The following is a 13,589-nucleotide window of genomic DNA, read 5'->3' as shown; positions in this document are numbered from 1 at the left end:
CCCGTTATAGCCCCAGTCTCCCCTAATCTGCATCGAATGGCCTATGTTCAGTATCCTACTGTATATCCCCGTTATAGCCCCAGTCTCCCCTAATCTGCATCGAATGGCCTATGTTCAGTATCCTACTGTATATCCCCGTTATAGTCCCAGTCTCCCCTAATCTGCATCGAATGGCCTATGTTCAGTATCCTACTGTATATCCCCATTATAGTCCCAGTCTCCCCTAATCTGCATCGAATGGCCTATGTTCAGTATCCTACTGTATATCCCTACTGTTATAGTCCCAGTCTCCCCTAATCTGCATCGAATGGCCTATGTTCAGTATCCTACTGTATATCCCCGTTATAGTCCCAGTCTCCCCTAATCTGCATCGAATGGCCTATGTTCAGTATCCTACTGTATATCCCCGTTATAGTCCCAGTCTCCCCTAATCTGCATCGAATGGCCTATGTTCAGTATCCTACTGTATATCCCCGTTATAGTCCCAGTCTCCCTAATCTGCATCGAATGACCTATGTTCAGTATCCTCAGTATCCTATATATCCCCGTTATAGTCCCAGTCTCCCTAATCTGCATCGAATGGCCTATGTTCAGTATCCTACTGTATATCCCCATTATAGCCCCAGTCTCCCTAATCTGCATCGAATGGCCTATGTTCAGTATCCTAATCTGTATATCCCTACTGTTATCCCCGTTAGCCCCAGTCTCCCCTAATCTGCATCGAATGGCCTATGTTCAGTATCCTACTGTATATCCCCATTATAGTCCCAGTCTCCCCTAATCTGCATCGAATGGCCTATGTTCAGTATCCTACTGTATATCCCCATTATAGCCCCAGTCTCCCCTAATCTGCATCGAATGCGCTCATAAATGCACTGGTATTCACAGAATGTTTCAAATATCTCAAGTTATGATGCCGTGTGCGTTTCATCAAATGCTACTAGTCCAATATACTATAATAACCAATAATACTAGTCCAATATACTATAATAACCAATAATACTGCCGACTCTGTTTTTTTCACTGTTTGGTCTGTACTGCATTCTCACCTGTAAGAACTGCACCATGGTACAAATGTAATCGTTCCCGAGACCACCCTTTTTGAGCGAACCATGGTGCATTGTTTATTGTTCTCCCTAGTGCAGATAGAGTATTCAAGTCCACACTATCCGAACTGAGTTGGTGAACACACCAGAGTTCAATTTAGGAGTTATGCTGTATTATTGGTTGTTTGACTGTGAGCATTTGATGAAATGCACACAGCATCATAACTTGATACAGTATCTCTGAAACATTCTGTCAGTAGCAATGCATTTATGAGTGCATCCGATGCAGATTAGGGAAGATGGGGCTAAACTGGGGCTATAGGCGACTGAATAAAGGCTGTTCACAACACAGTTAGATCAGCTATTGCGCTGTTTCCTCCGTCAATGTTGTTGGAAGTAATACGAACATTGGGGCACACAAGTGACGCTTCATGAGAATCATAGATGGATTTAACGTGAGCATTTTTCCCCAATGTGAAATCAACCGGAAAAAAATGCAATGTAACAAATAATCAAACTTCTGATTCAAACTATAGATCAAAACTATGTGTGAAAACACCCTTAGTGATCCCGAGAATCAATATTGAGACCAATATGTGTAAATGATATGAAAGACCTGTACAGTAATTTATCAGTTGACGCTAAGGGCTGAGGGGCTGCAGACAACGCCCACCCCAGAGCCGACCACAGCCCTTAAATCTTCCCTCATACAGTAAATAAAACCTGCCAGAGTCCTACAGAAAAGTGAGAGAGAAAGATATTGAGTGACCTCATCCTCTCATGTCCTTTCATACTCTTTCACCACCCAAATAATGTTTTCTTGTTACCATATAACGAACAAAATACACTGAGTATACCAAACATTAGGAACCCCTTCCTAATATTGAGTTACATCCCCTGCACCCTTCCCCCTCAAAACAGCCTCAACTCTACAAGGTGTCGAAAGTGTTCCACAGGGAAGCTGGCCCATTTTGACTCCAAGGCTTCCCAGAGTTGTGTCAAGTTGGCTGGATGTCCTTTGGGTGGTGGACCATTCTTGATACACACGGGAAACTGAAAAACCCAACAGTTATCAAAGGCACTTCAATATTTTGTCTTTCCCATTCAACCTCTGAATGGCACACACAATCCATATCTCTCAATTGTCTCAAGACGTAAAAATCCTTTGATAACCTGTCTCCTCCCCTTCATCTACACTGATTGAAGTGTATTTAACAAGTGACATCAATAAGGGATCATATCTTTCACATGGATTCACCTGGTCAGTCTATGTCATGGAAATATATGTTTTGTGTACTTAGTGTACAGAGCATTCAGAAAGTATTCAGACCCTTGACTTTTTCCACATTTTGTTATATCAATGTATTAAATATTTTTTTCTCCTCATCAATCTACACACAATACCCCATAATGCAAAGCAAAAACAGGTTTTTGGAATAATTAGCAAAAGATGAATAAATTAAATATCACATTTACATAAGTATTCAGACCCAACTTTGGTTGAAGCACCTTTGGCAGCGATTACAGCATCTAGTCTTCTTGGGTATGACACTACAAACTTGGCACACCTGTATTTGGGGAGTTACTCCCATTCTTCTCTGCAGATCCTCTCAAGCTCTGTCATGTTGGAATGGGAATGGTCATCTCCCTGACCAAGGCCCTTCTCCCCCAATTGCTCAGTTTGGCCGGACGGCCAGCTCTAGGAAGAGTCTTGGTGGTTCCAAACTTCTTCCATTTAAGCATTATGGCGGACACTGTGTTCTTGAGAACCTTCAATGCTGCAGAAATGTTTTGGTACCCTTCCCCAGATCTGTGCTTCGACACAATCCTGTCTCGGAGCTCTACGCACAATTCCTTTAACCTTACGGCTTGGTTTTTGAACTGACATGCACTCTCAGCTGTGGGACCTTATATAGACAGGTGTGTGCCTTTCCAAATAATTTCCAATCAATTGAATTTACCACAGGTGGACTCCAATCAAGTTGTAGAAACATCTCAAGGATGATCAATGGAAACAGGAAGCACCAGAGCTTAATTTTGAGATTTATAGCAAATGGTCTGAATATTTATGTAAATAAGGTATTTCTGTTTTGTATTTGTAATAAATTTGCAAAAATGTCAACATTTTTTTTCTCGCTTTGTCATTATGGGGTATTGTGTGTAGATTGTTGAGGGATAACAATAATGTAATCCATTTTAGAAAAGGCTGTAACGTAACAAAATGTGGAAAAAGTCAAGGGGTCTGAATACTTTCCGAATGCACTGTACATGCCCCATTTGACTTATACCCACACTCCTGCATGGTGTGCTCTCTAGATGTACTCCAAACCCCTGTGAACACGAGGGCAGATGCATCCAGTCCTGGGATGACTTCATATGTCTGTGCGAGAACACAGGCTACAAAGGGGAGGTGTGCCATATGTGTGAGTATTTCCTGAGAGAGCCTAATGTTGTTTGCGAGTACTAATGACAGCATGTTGTCGTAACCTCGCCAGTGTAACAACCAGTTTGTTGAGGCCTATATCCTGCGGTAGTGTGAGACAGACCCATGTCATCATTAAAACCTTGCTGGTGTAAGTTAAAATACAACTTCGGCTTCTCTCTTCCCCAACAGCGGTCTACAAAGAGTCGTGTGAGGCCTACAGACTTACTGGTAAATCCTGGTCAGGGAATTATACCATAGACCCGGACCTGAGCGGACCCTTGAAACCATTCGAGGTGTACTGCACGATGAAATGTGAGTAACTGGCTTGTCAAATGCATTTTTATGCATTCATAACATGTACTAGTATACAATTATATTATACCATCTGACCAACATGATTCCATGGTGCATATCGAACATAACGGGAGTCAGTGCTTACAGTACCTTTCAGAAATGGACTGTTATTGAACATGTTGAGGCAGAGACCCTGATATTAAACTGTGTTCAGGTTGAGGTGAATGTTGACTGTGTGTCCCATGAGGAATGACAAGGCAACAGCAGCAGCACAGGAGACAGCAGGGCCACATCTGTTGGATGTTGATCATGGAATAATGAACTCCAACAAGGACAATGGAGAACCAGTTTGGAGCCAGATCAGTAATTGGTTGTGGGGACAGATTATTCTCCATACAATCCTATCCAATTAACCAAAATCTATTACTGTAGGTTCCATGTAAATCCCTTAGATTAGTCAGGGTCTACTGCGTTAGAGCTGTCTGTGATAATATCAGATCTCTGGACACAGCATGGCACAAAAACAGATTCCTCAGTAGTAGATGTGCTTTCTCTCACTTTGTCTCTCGCTAGTTCTCTCTCTTTCTCACTTACACAATCATACATTTTTACCCTTTAATGTCAACCCCTTCCTTGTCTCTTGACAAAGCCGACAAGGCATGGACGATAGTGATGCATGACCGTATCGACGGTATCAAGGTGACCGGTAGCACGGTGGACCGTCCTTACATAGGAGATGTCAACTACTGGAATGCCTCCTGGGACGATGTCACAGCACTGGCCAACACCTCCATGTACTGTGAACAGTGGATCGACTACTCCTGCTACAAGTCACGCATCCTCAACACGCCCAGTGAGTAGGACTGATTAGGGCCTATGGGCAGTGGTAGCTATTGAAAGCACCTGAATCTGTACCTATTTGTATATGTATATCATAGAACATTTCAATGATGAAATCATAATAATCATATTCCATTGCTCTATTGTCATGTCATTCAGATGGGAGACCGTACAGTTTCTGGATTGGTCGGAATAACGAGAGTCACGAGTACTGGGGCGGGGCTTTCCCTGAGAGTGGGAAGTGTGGCTGTGCTATCAACCAGACCTGCACTGACGCCAGGTTTCACTGTAACTGTGACGCTGACTACCGCCAATGGTGAGAGAGAAAGGATTTGAAAGACTATATTCTATAACTTTTAGAAAGGTGTTTCCATAGATTGATATACATTACTGTACAAATGGAACCTATTGTGCAGGTACTCAGACAAGGGCTATCTGATGTGGAAGGACCACCTCCCAGTGAGGAAGGTGGTGGTGGGGGACACCAACAGGACAGGGTCAAAGGCCCACATCAGCCTCGGGCCCCTACGTTGCCATGGCGACAGTGAGTTGTAGTTAAACCATTCTGCTGTATATAATTAGTCAAACGATTGTTTATCGTGGTTCTGGTTTGGATCTCATGGCCTCGTTGTCCTCACAGGGAGCATCTGGAATACCATATCGTTCACCAAGCCCACCTACATCGAGTTCCCCACCTTCAGGCCAGGCAGCACCATCGACATCTCCTTCCACTTTAAAACCTACCGCCCCCACGGAGTCTTCCTGGAGAACTCAGACGACTGGCTCCGTAACTTCATACGCATTGAGCTCAACAGTAAATTACCACAGATTATCTAGTGTGAATCACATGAAATTACTCATATAATATACACTATTTAAAATACGATTTTCTCCAACGTGACTTACAGTCATGCGTGTATAAAATGTACATACGGGTGGCCCCAGCAGGAATCAAACCCACAACCTTTGGCATGGTAGGTGCCATGCTCTACCGATTAAGCCACATAGGACCAAGGAAGGAAACATAATTTCCGAATTACAATTTTCAAAAGGTTTTGTTGCTGTGAAACTTGATGAATGAAAAGGTTTAGAAATGATATTATCAATATTTTCCGGTATTTATTTCTATAGTATATTTCATCCCTCATTCTGTTTTGTCTCTTCTTCTCCCAGCCACCCAGAACCTGGTCTTCATATTCATGGTGGGAGACGGCATCCTCAACGTGACGCTACGCTCGCCGGTGCCTCTAAACGACAACGAGTGGCACTTTGTCCAGGCAGAGCTCAACGTGAAGTTGGCCAGGATCAAGGTGGACTATCAGCCATGGGCTGTGAGACGCTTCCCTGGCCAGACCTTTGTCACCATGGAGTTCACCCACCCTCTCCTCGTGGGTACGTCACCTGGCTGCTGGGGCTGGGGAGGGCGGGGTGGTGGTCGACAAGGATTTTGGACTTCTCCCATTGGTTGATGTAGTCCATTCCCATGAGTTTAAACAGCACTACAGCAGGAAACAGATGTTTTTTTTTCCTTTTCTTATAACGAACACATATTTATTCTTCTTAATCCAAAATGCTCAACTTTACAATGTGATGATTAACTGACGGTGTCCCAATATATCCAGGCGCAGCCAATCGCACGCTGTGGCCATTCCTGGGCTGTCTCCGAGGGTTACGAATGAACGGTGTAACCCTTAACTTGGAAGGCAAAGCGAATGAGGAACAGGGTATACGGCGGAACTGTACGGGCCAGTGTCTGAACGCGACCATACCGTGTCGAAACGCCGCCCAGTGTATCGAGGGCTACGCCGCCTACACCTGTGACTGCGGCAACACTGCCTTTGACGGATTCTACTGCCACAAAGGTGAGCTCCACACAGGTTGGGTTACCTCGGTTTTTCATGTAGCCCCAGAATCACTACGACGGCCTTAAGCACACTGGGTTACAGTAACAAAAACCTTGATTTATTTTGACAGTGTTGGCGATAACCAAATATGGGCATTTAGCTCAACTTGATCCTGTTTGTACCCCCTTAGACATTGGGGCCTACTTTGAGATAGGCTCGTGGTTACGCTACAACATCAGAAAGAAGCCTACGACCAATGAGGAGTGGTGGGCTAACTGGCTGGACCCCCACTACCACAACTTCAGCCTGGGCTACAACGACACCAGTGATGAGATAGAGTTCAGCTTCAGTACCTTCCAGACGCCGGCTGTACTGCTCTACATCAGCTCTTTCGTCCAGGACTACATGGCTGTCATCCTGAAGAAAGATGGTAGGAACGTTCGGCAGGGAGGAGCGCTTTAACATTATGGGTTATTATGGTTAAGATTCAAGGCAGAGAGTGTTCGAATTGAACTGGCTTTTGAATGAAGATTTTACTGTCACTGATTGACGTTGGATTACTGTATGTTCCACAGGAGGTTGCTGAGGGGAGGACGGCTCATAATGATGACTGGAAGGTTGCAAATGGAATGGCATTCCACTGATTCCGCTCCTGCCATTACCACGAGCCTGTCCTCCCCAATTAAGGTGCCACCAACCTCCTGTGGTATGTTCTTCAGTCATCCAATTTATTTGAGTGGAAACACGAAGCAAGATAGGACTTGGACAAAAATATATCATTGTACTTTACAATATGTTTTATACTTTTTTTCTTTAACTAGGCAAGTCAGTTAAGAACAAATTCGTATTTACAATGATGGCCTACCAAAAGGCAAGAGAGCTCCTGCGGGGAGAGGGCTGGGATTTAAAAAAGATATATGTATCGGACAAAACACACATCACGACAAGAGACACCACAACACTACATAAAGAGAGACCTAAGACAACAACATAGCAAGGCAGCAACACATGACAACACAGCATGGTAGCAACACAACATGACAACAACATGGCAGCAACACATGACAACACAGCATGGTAGCAACAAAATATGACAACAACATGAAAGCAACACAACATGGCAGCAGCACAACATGGTAGCAGCACAAAACATGGTACAAACATTACTGGGCACAGACAACACCACAAAGGGCAAGAAGGTAGAGATGACAATACGCGAAGCAGCCACAAGCCATACTTCTCACAAAGTTAATGGAAATATAATGTTTTAATGCCCTACATTATGAACTGTGGAGTGTATTGTTGCACCGTCCCTCCACAGGAACCTTAGACATGAGGTATAGGTTGGGGTTGATTACCCACAAGTACCAGTTGTCCTTCAGGAACCTGGCAGATGGATACCCCCACTACGTCAACATAACCAGACACAACAGGACCATCAGGACACAGGTACGCTGACGCTCCGCCCCAATGTATACACCTGTTAACACTACCTTCCTCCTTCACCACCGTTTAACAGTCAATCACAAACCAGGATGGTCTGGTACCACTTTATTTGGTTTGTGAGTTGTGTGCATTTGTGTATTTTCAGTCTTTGATTTATTTGTTCGTGTTGACAGGTTTATGGTTGTGTGTGAATATCAATGTGTTTGTGTTGATGTGTGTAACTCCTAGGTGGACTACATGGAGCCGATAGTGGAGAAGATCACCCTAGTGGAGGACGGCAGGTTTGATTCGCCCAAGAACATCTTCCTGGGGAGAGTGATGGGTAAGATTACACTTCACCCCCCCAGCTGAAACATTTTTTTATTTTATTATTATTCTTTTTTATTATAAATGTATTTTATTCATAATACAAAAATCAACTTACATTGCTACATCCAACATGTCTAGCAAACCAAACACAGGTATTAACAATGCTCAAACATACAAAAAATATCAATAAAAATAAAATACAAAAAAATAAACAATTTAAGTGCAATTATATTCACTCTGAAAATACTGTATCTTATTATAATGATTCATGAATATGTTATTCTTGTTGTTATTCACTAGGGTTAGTGTTTTAATAAGATATTAAATCAGAAAAATTGGTAATTTTGGTATAGAATTTTTGTTTGTGTATAAAGTATTTGGCAACAAGAATAAAATAATTAACAATCATTTCAGTGGTTTTGTTATCATTGGAATAGTAACATATTATATATTTTATGTTAAAATGATAGGCAGTGTTCATAATGGTAAATAAGTACTTTGCAAGGTTTTCCCATAATTCTGACACAAATTTACATTCAAAGAACAAGTGAGACAGATTCTCGCCTTCTTTTTTACAGAAAACGCAGATATCATCAATAGCCACAAATTTGGAAATCATAGAATTACATGTCAGCCAGACAATGTCAGGAATAAGCATGTTCCAGAAAAACTTTCCTCTCGGTGTAAATTGGTTTTGTGAATGAAGCATTTGTCTTATATATTTATTACAACAAGATTTCTCAAGTAAGCCCACGCCTTCCAATCTGAGTTCTGGATAAACTTTAAACCCCAGCTGAAACATTTCTGCTTTCCTATTGAGAATTGATTTGGTCACACTTTATTTGGATATTCCGGAGAGTCCATCTGTAGGTGCTCTGCAGATGGTCATACTATCAACAAACTATCTGTTGATAAGCAACTGCTTGCTGAGGTTATGGTTACGGTTAGGGTTAGAATAATGGTTAGGGTAAGAGTTAAGGTTAGGGTTAGGGTTAAGTTTAGGGTTAGGATTAGGGTTAGAACTAGGGTTAGTAGATAGTTCAAATGTCACTGATAGTCTGTGGAGCATCTACAGATGTACTATCCAAATAAACTGTGGAAGTAAGGTATCAGTTGTCCCACTGTAAGTTTGGGAATTAGTTGAGGTGGATGTGCACATTGTAACTCCTCTGTCCCTCTCTCTAACCCCCTCAGAGGTGGGTGACATTGACTATGAGATCCAGAGGCATAACAGTCCTGGTCTGGTGGGCTGTATATCTGGGGTGAGGTACAACATCTACGCCCCTCTTAAGACCCTCTTCCGGCCGAACGAGACGGAACCGCCGGTCACCGTGCAGGGGTTCGTCTCCGAGTCTAACTGTGGGGCCTTCCCTCCTGTCCATGGATATGTCCCCTGGGAGGCGGACCACTGGTTCACTTCTATAGGTGAGACGACATATCCCAGAAGCCATCAGTAGATCTACTTTACATGGGACTACATACCCCATCAGCAATTATGACCTAGTGATGATAGTATATAAATTCCCCATAATAACATAATTGATGTATTTTTTAAATTTCAGAATACATATATATCCACGATGACCTAGGCCTGTTTTGGTTGACAGGTACGTTTTTACTGCTTACGATTCACAATAATGTCTAATTTCTCATGAAACTGTACTTGGATGATTTTTGTGAAATCTATTAATGTAAGTGTTCATCTGTCGTCTGCCATCTGTGAGTCCTGACCTTAGTTTACCTCAAGATTCAGATTAAGCCTCCTCTCACTCTCTCCCTGTCCCTCTCTCTTCCTCTTGCTACCTCCCTCTCTCTCTCTCTCTCTCTCTCTCTCTCTCTCTCTCTCTCTTCTCTTCCTCTTGCTACCTCCCTCTCTCTCTCTTCCTCTTGCTACCTCCCTCTCTCTCTCTCTCTCTTCCTCTTGCTACCTCCCTCTCTCTCTCTTCCTCTTGCTACCTCCCTCTCTCTCTCTCTCTCTCTCTCTCTCTTCCTCTTGCTACCTCTCTCTCTCTCTTCCTCTTGCTACCCCTCTCTCTCTTCCTCTTGCTACCTCTCTCTCCCTCTCTCTCTCTCTCTTCCTCTTGCTACCTCTCTCTCTCGCTCTCTCTTCCTCTTGCTACCTCTCTCTCTCTCTCTCTCTCTCTCGCTCTCTCTTCCTCTTGCTACCTCTCTCTCTCTCTCTCTTCCTCTTGCTACCTCTCTCTCTCTCTCTCTCTCTCTCTCTCTCTCTCTCTCTCTCTCTCTCTCTCTTCCTCTTGCTACCTCTCTCTCTCTCTCTCTTCCTCTCTCTCTCTCTCTCTCTCTCTCTCTCTCTCTCTCTTCTTCTTCTTGCTACATCTCTCTCTCTCTCTCTTTCCTCTTGCTACCTCCCTCTCTCTCTCTCTTCCTCTTGCTACCTCCCTCTCTGTCTCTCTCTCTCTCTTCCTCTTGCTACCTCTCTCTCTTCCTCTTGCTACCCCTCTCTCTCTTCCTCTTGCTACCTCTCTCTCTCTCTCTTCCTCTTGCTACCTCTCTCTCTCTTCCTCTTGCTACCTCTCTCTCTCGCTCTCTTCCTCTTGCTACCTCTCTCTCTCTCTCTCTCTCTCTCTCGCTCTCTCTTCCTCTTGCTACCTCTCTCTCTTCCTCTTGCTACCTCTCTCTCTCTCTCTCTCTCTCTCTCTCTCTCTCTCTCTCTCTTCCTCTTGCTCCCTCTCTCTCTCTCTCTCTCTCTCTCTCTCTTCCTCTTGCTACCTCTCTCTCTCTCTCTCTCTTCATCTTGCTACCTCCCTCTCTCTCTCTCTCTCTCTTCCTCTTGCTACCTCCCTCTCTGTCTCTCTCTCTCTCTTCCTCTTGCTATCTCTCTCTCTCTCTCTCTCTTCCTCTCTCTCTCTCTCTCTCTTCCTCTTGCTACCTCTCTCTCTCTCTCTTCCTCTTGCTACCTCTCTCTCTCTCTTCCTCTTGCTACCTCTCTCTCTCCCCTAGTGACACAGATCAGCAGTAGTTGAAATTGTCATTTTCATAAAATCTCCTAATCCTAAAATCGGAGACCATCAGATTCCAGAATAGGCTTTACGTCCTCACGCTAAAAGCTAAAAATGTGACATGTACCAGAACAAATGCTGGAATGTAAAGAAGGATATTTTATTTTATCTGTTGAACATGAGAGGCGAAGAAAATGGGATTGGACAGCAGCTCAGAGAGTCTGTCGTCTGCACTCTATCCCTGTCTGAGATCCTCACCGGATCAACTATATTTAGAGCTGCCCCTCCCTCCACTATTCATCACAGATATATGCTTCAGCTTAATGTACTGGATACATCTGTACAGGGTTGTTATGGTAACGCAGAACATGTGAGTTTGATTTCTGATGTCTGGGCCGGTCCTGCTGTCCCCTTGCCGACCTCCTCCAGTTATTGGACATCATTTGAGATGGATGGTTCCCTCATAACAATATGTGGCTGTATAAGAAAGGATACCGCTTGCCTCTAAAGGGAAGTTAAGTGAGTTTGGCAGAGAACCAACTGAGTCACAATGGTATTGATTGAAAGGGATATTTGTATCATCCACTGAGATACAGGTACATCTTTTCACAGTGGCAATTCCAACATGAGTCATAGAACCCTACTGTGAGGAACAATGGGTTTTCAGCTGTTTGCTACACACTGTTGTTTTATCCACACCTTGACTGTGTGTGTTTCTCCCTCTAGTTGTTGTCGCCGCGGCCGTGATATTGCTGTTCATAGGTCTGTACAGCATCTACATCTATCTGTACCGGTACAAGGGCAGCTACCACACCAACGAGCCCAAGAACTTCCTGGAGTCCCCTGGAGGCAGCAGCTCCAGGCCCCTGACAGGGACCCTGGAGAAGAAGCGATATCCAGCGATAGAGGAAGACTTTCGGAGTGACTAGCCTCAGGCTGGGGAACGGGCGGGAGGGAGGAGGGGGTGGGAGGGATTGAAGTGGGGAGGTTTTGGGGCTTACAACAACCACAATACCTGTTTATGTTTTATAATTCCTTTAACTTTTTGATTTACTTTTCGGTTTTTGTTTTCCTTTCCCCAGGTATGTGTTATCTTAAGCCTGGTGCTCGACGTAGTGTTGTTTTTCTAATGTGTTCATAGTTTTGCAGGCTTCGGAGATCAAATCAAGCCCGGATTGCGTGAGTGACGACCGACCAAGCTCACACTGTATTGAAGGGTTGACCAACCGAAGTGCCTCGACAGAGCAAAATGAGATCAGAAATAACCCCATGAGTTCATTGAGGATTTGAGACTTTGGGAATGAGTATTCAGTATTCAGCAGCCTCTTCTGGTTTGCAGGTCTGTCATTGAGATCACTTGATAGATCAATGCCATCTACTGTGTAACTCTTTCCGACCATCCACTCTTGCAGCCGTTTCGATAAAGCCATCCAAACTATCCCACTCGCCCCATCCTTTGACTAGTGAGCCAGGATCCACCACAGAGAGATGCTGCAACGGTGCAGCAACAACAACTGCAGCAACACGCACAATCTGGCATCTGCAAACAGCCTGTCCTGCTTAACACCAATTGAAGAAGCTATAAAAAGCATGGAGCTCTAAGCTTTGACATGACATATCTAAAGAATAATGGAAGGCATATAAACATATATTTGTTGTATTGCAGCCTATGAAATTACAAAAGAGGAACATGTATTAATGGTTAGTTTCATTAGATAGCAGCTTGGCCAATTACAGTATGCTCTGCGATTCCTAACCCGATTCCCAAACCAATCAATGAAGCAGTCATGTACGATCAACAAAACATACTGAATAGATTGGCTCGGAATATAAGACGATCGCCAATATTCTTGTTCAGAATCCTCAGAGTAACGTGTGAAATGGCTGGGTAGCGCTAAGAAGCCGTGGCAGTTTGACGTTTCCCAGCGGTAGTAATATTCGTGTTGGTGTGAGACTGGCCGTTGGTGCACTGCAGAAAAGGGAATGGAGATGTTGTACCAGGGACAGGACAACCTTATTGCTAGTAATCCTCATTCCACGCTTCGTTTTCTGTTTGACTTCCAGTAGCGAGTGAACATGCGGCTGAAATCTGGGTGCTATTTCAGATTCAGAGGCCCCGGCGTGGAGGGGCCCCTACCAACAGCAGCCCTGTCGACCAGCCTGGTCAGGACTCATTACAAATGTCTTTCAGGAAAAGAGCTGCTCCGCATGAACATCCGGACATGCAAACACACACACACACACACACACACACACACACTGGCATATTGTGTAGAGGACCACAACAATGTCAATGCCAGTCTTGTACTTCTTCTCACCACACTAGACTATTTTTGCATCTGACTGCTCTGTAGGACAGTGCTCTGCTGTGCCCCCCCGCCGCTGTTGCTTCTTACCCACTGGGCACTGGCTGAATCAACGTTGT

At 44.1% G+C, this 13,589-nt stretch overlaps 1 protein-coding gene across 1 annotated transcript in view; it reads left to right on the top strand.

The window, feature by feature from the left end:
• Positions 1-12,105, top strand: part of LOC115110292 (contactin-associated protein 1-like) — a 28,313-nt gene extending 16,208 nt beyond the window's left edge. The window contains exons 11-24 of the mRNA XM_065010094.1: positions 3,363-3,469; positions 3,661-3,783; positions 4,415-4,618; positions 4,765-4,921; positions 5,022-5,149; positions 5,246-5,419; positions 5,779-5,997; positions 6,228-6,467; positions 6,640-6,879; positions 7,771-7,898; positions 8,124-8,217; positions 9,399-9,629; positions 9,767-9,811; positions 11,891-12,105. Of these exons, the coding sequence (XP_064866166.1) occupies positions 3,363-3,469; positions 3,661-3,783; positions 4,415-4,618; positions 4,765-4,921; positions 5,022-5,149; positions 5,246-5,419; positions 5,779-5,997; positions 6,228-6,467; positions 6,640-6,879; positions 7,771-7,898; positions 8,124-8,217; positions 9,399-9,629; positions 9,767-9,811; positions 11,891-12,093 (2,293 nt within the window). The 3' untranslated portion in view covers positions 12,094-12,105. The remainder of the gene's footprint in view (positions 1-3,362; positions 3,470-3,660; positions 3,784-4,414; positions 4,619-4,764; positions 4,922-5,021; positions 5,150-5,245; positions 5,420-5,778; positions 5,998-6,227; positions 6,468-6,639; positions 6,880-7,770; positions 7,899-8,123; positions 8,218-9,398; positions 9,630-9,766; positions 9,812-11,890) is intronic.
• The last annotated feature ends 1,484 nt before the right edge of the window (positions 12,106-13,589 follow it).

Source organism: Oncorhynchus nerka, linkage group LG26 (genome assembly GCF_034236695.1).
Source record: "Oncorhynchus nerka isolate Pitt River linkage group LG26, Oner_Uvic_2.0, whole genome shotgun sequence".
In the NCBI taxonomy this organism is placed as follows: Eukaryota; Metazoa; Chordata; class Actinopteri; order Salmoniformes; family Salmonidae; genus Oncorhynchus; species Oncorhynchus nerka.
The sequence above is the reverse complement of the archived record's forward strand: the minus strand, read 5'-3'. Positions and strand labels throughout refer to the sequence as shown.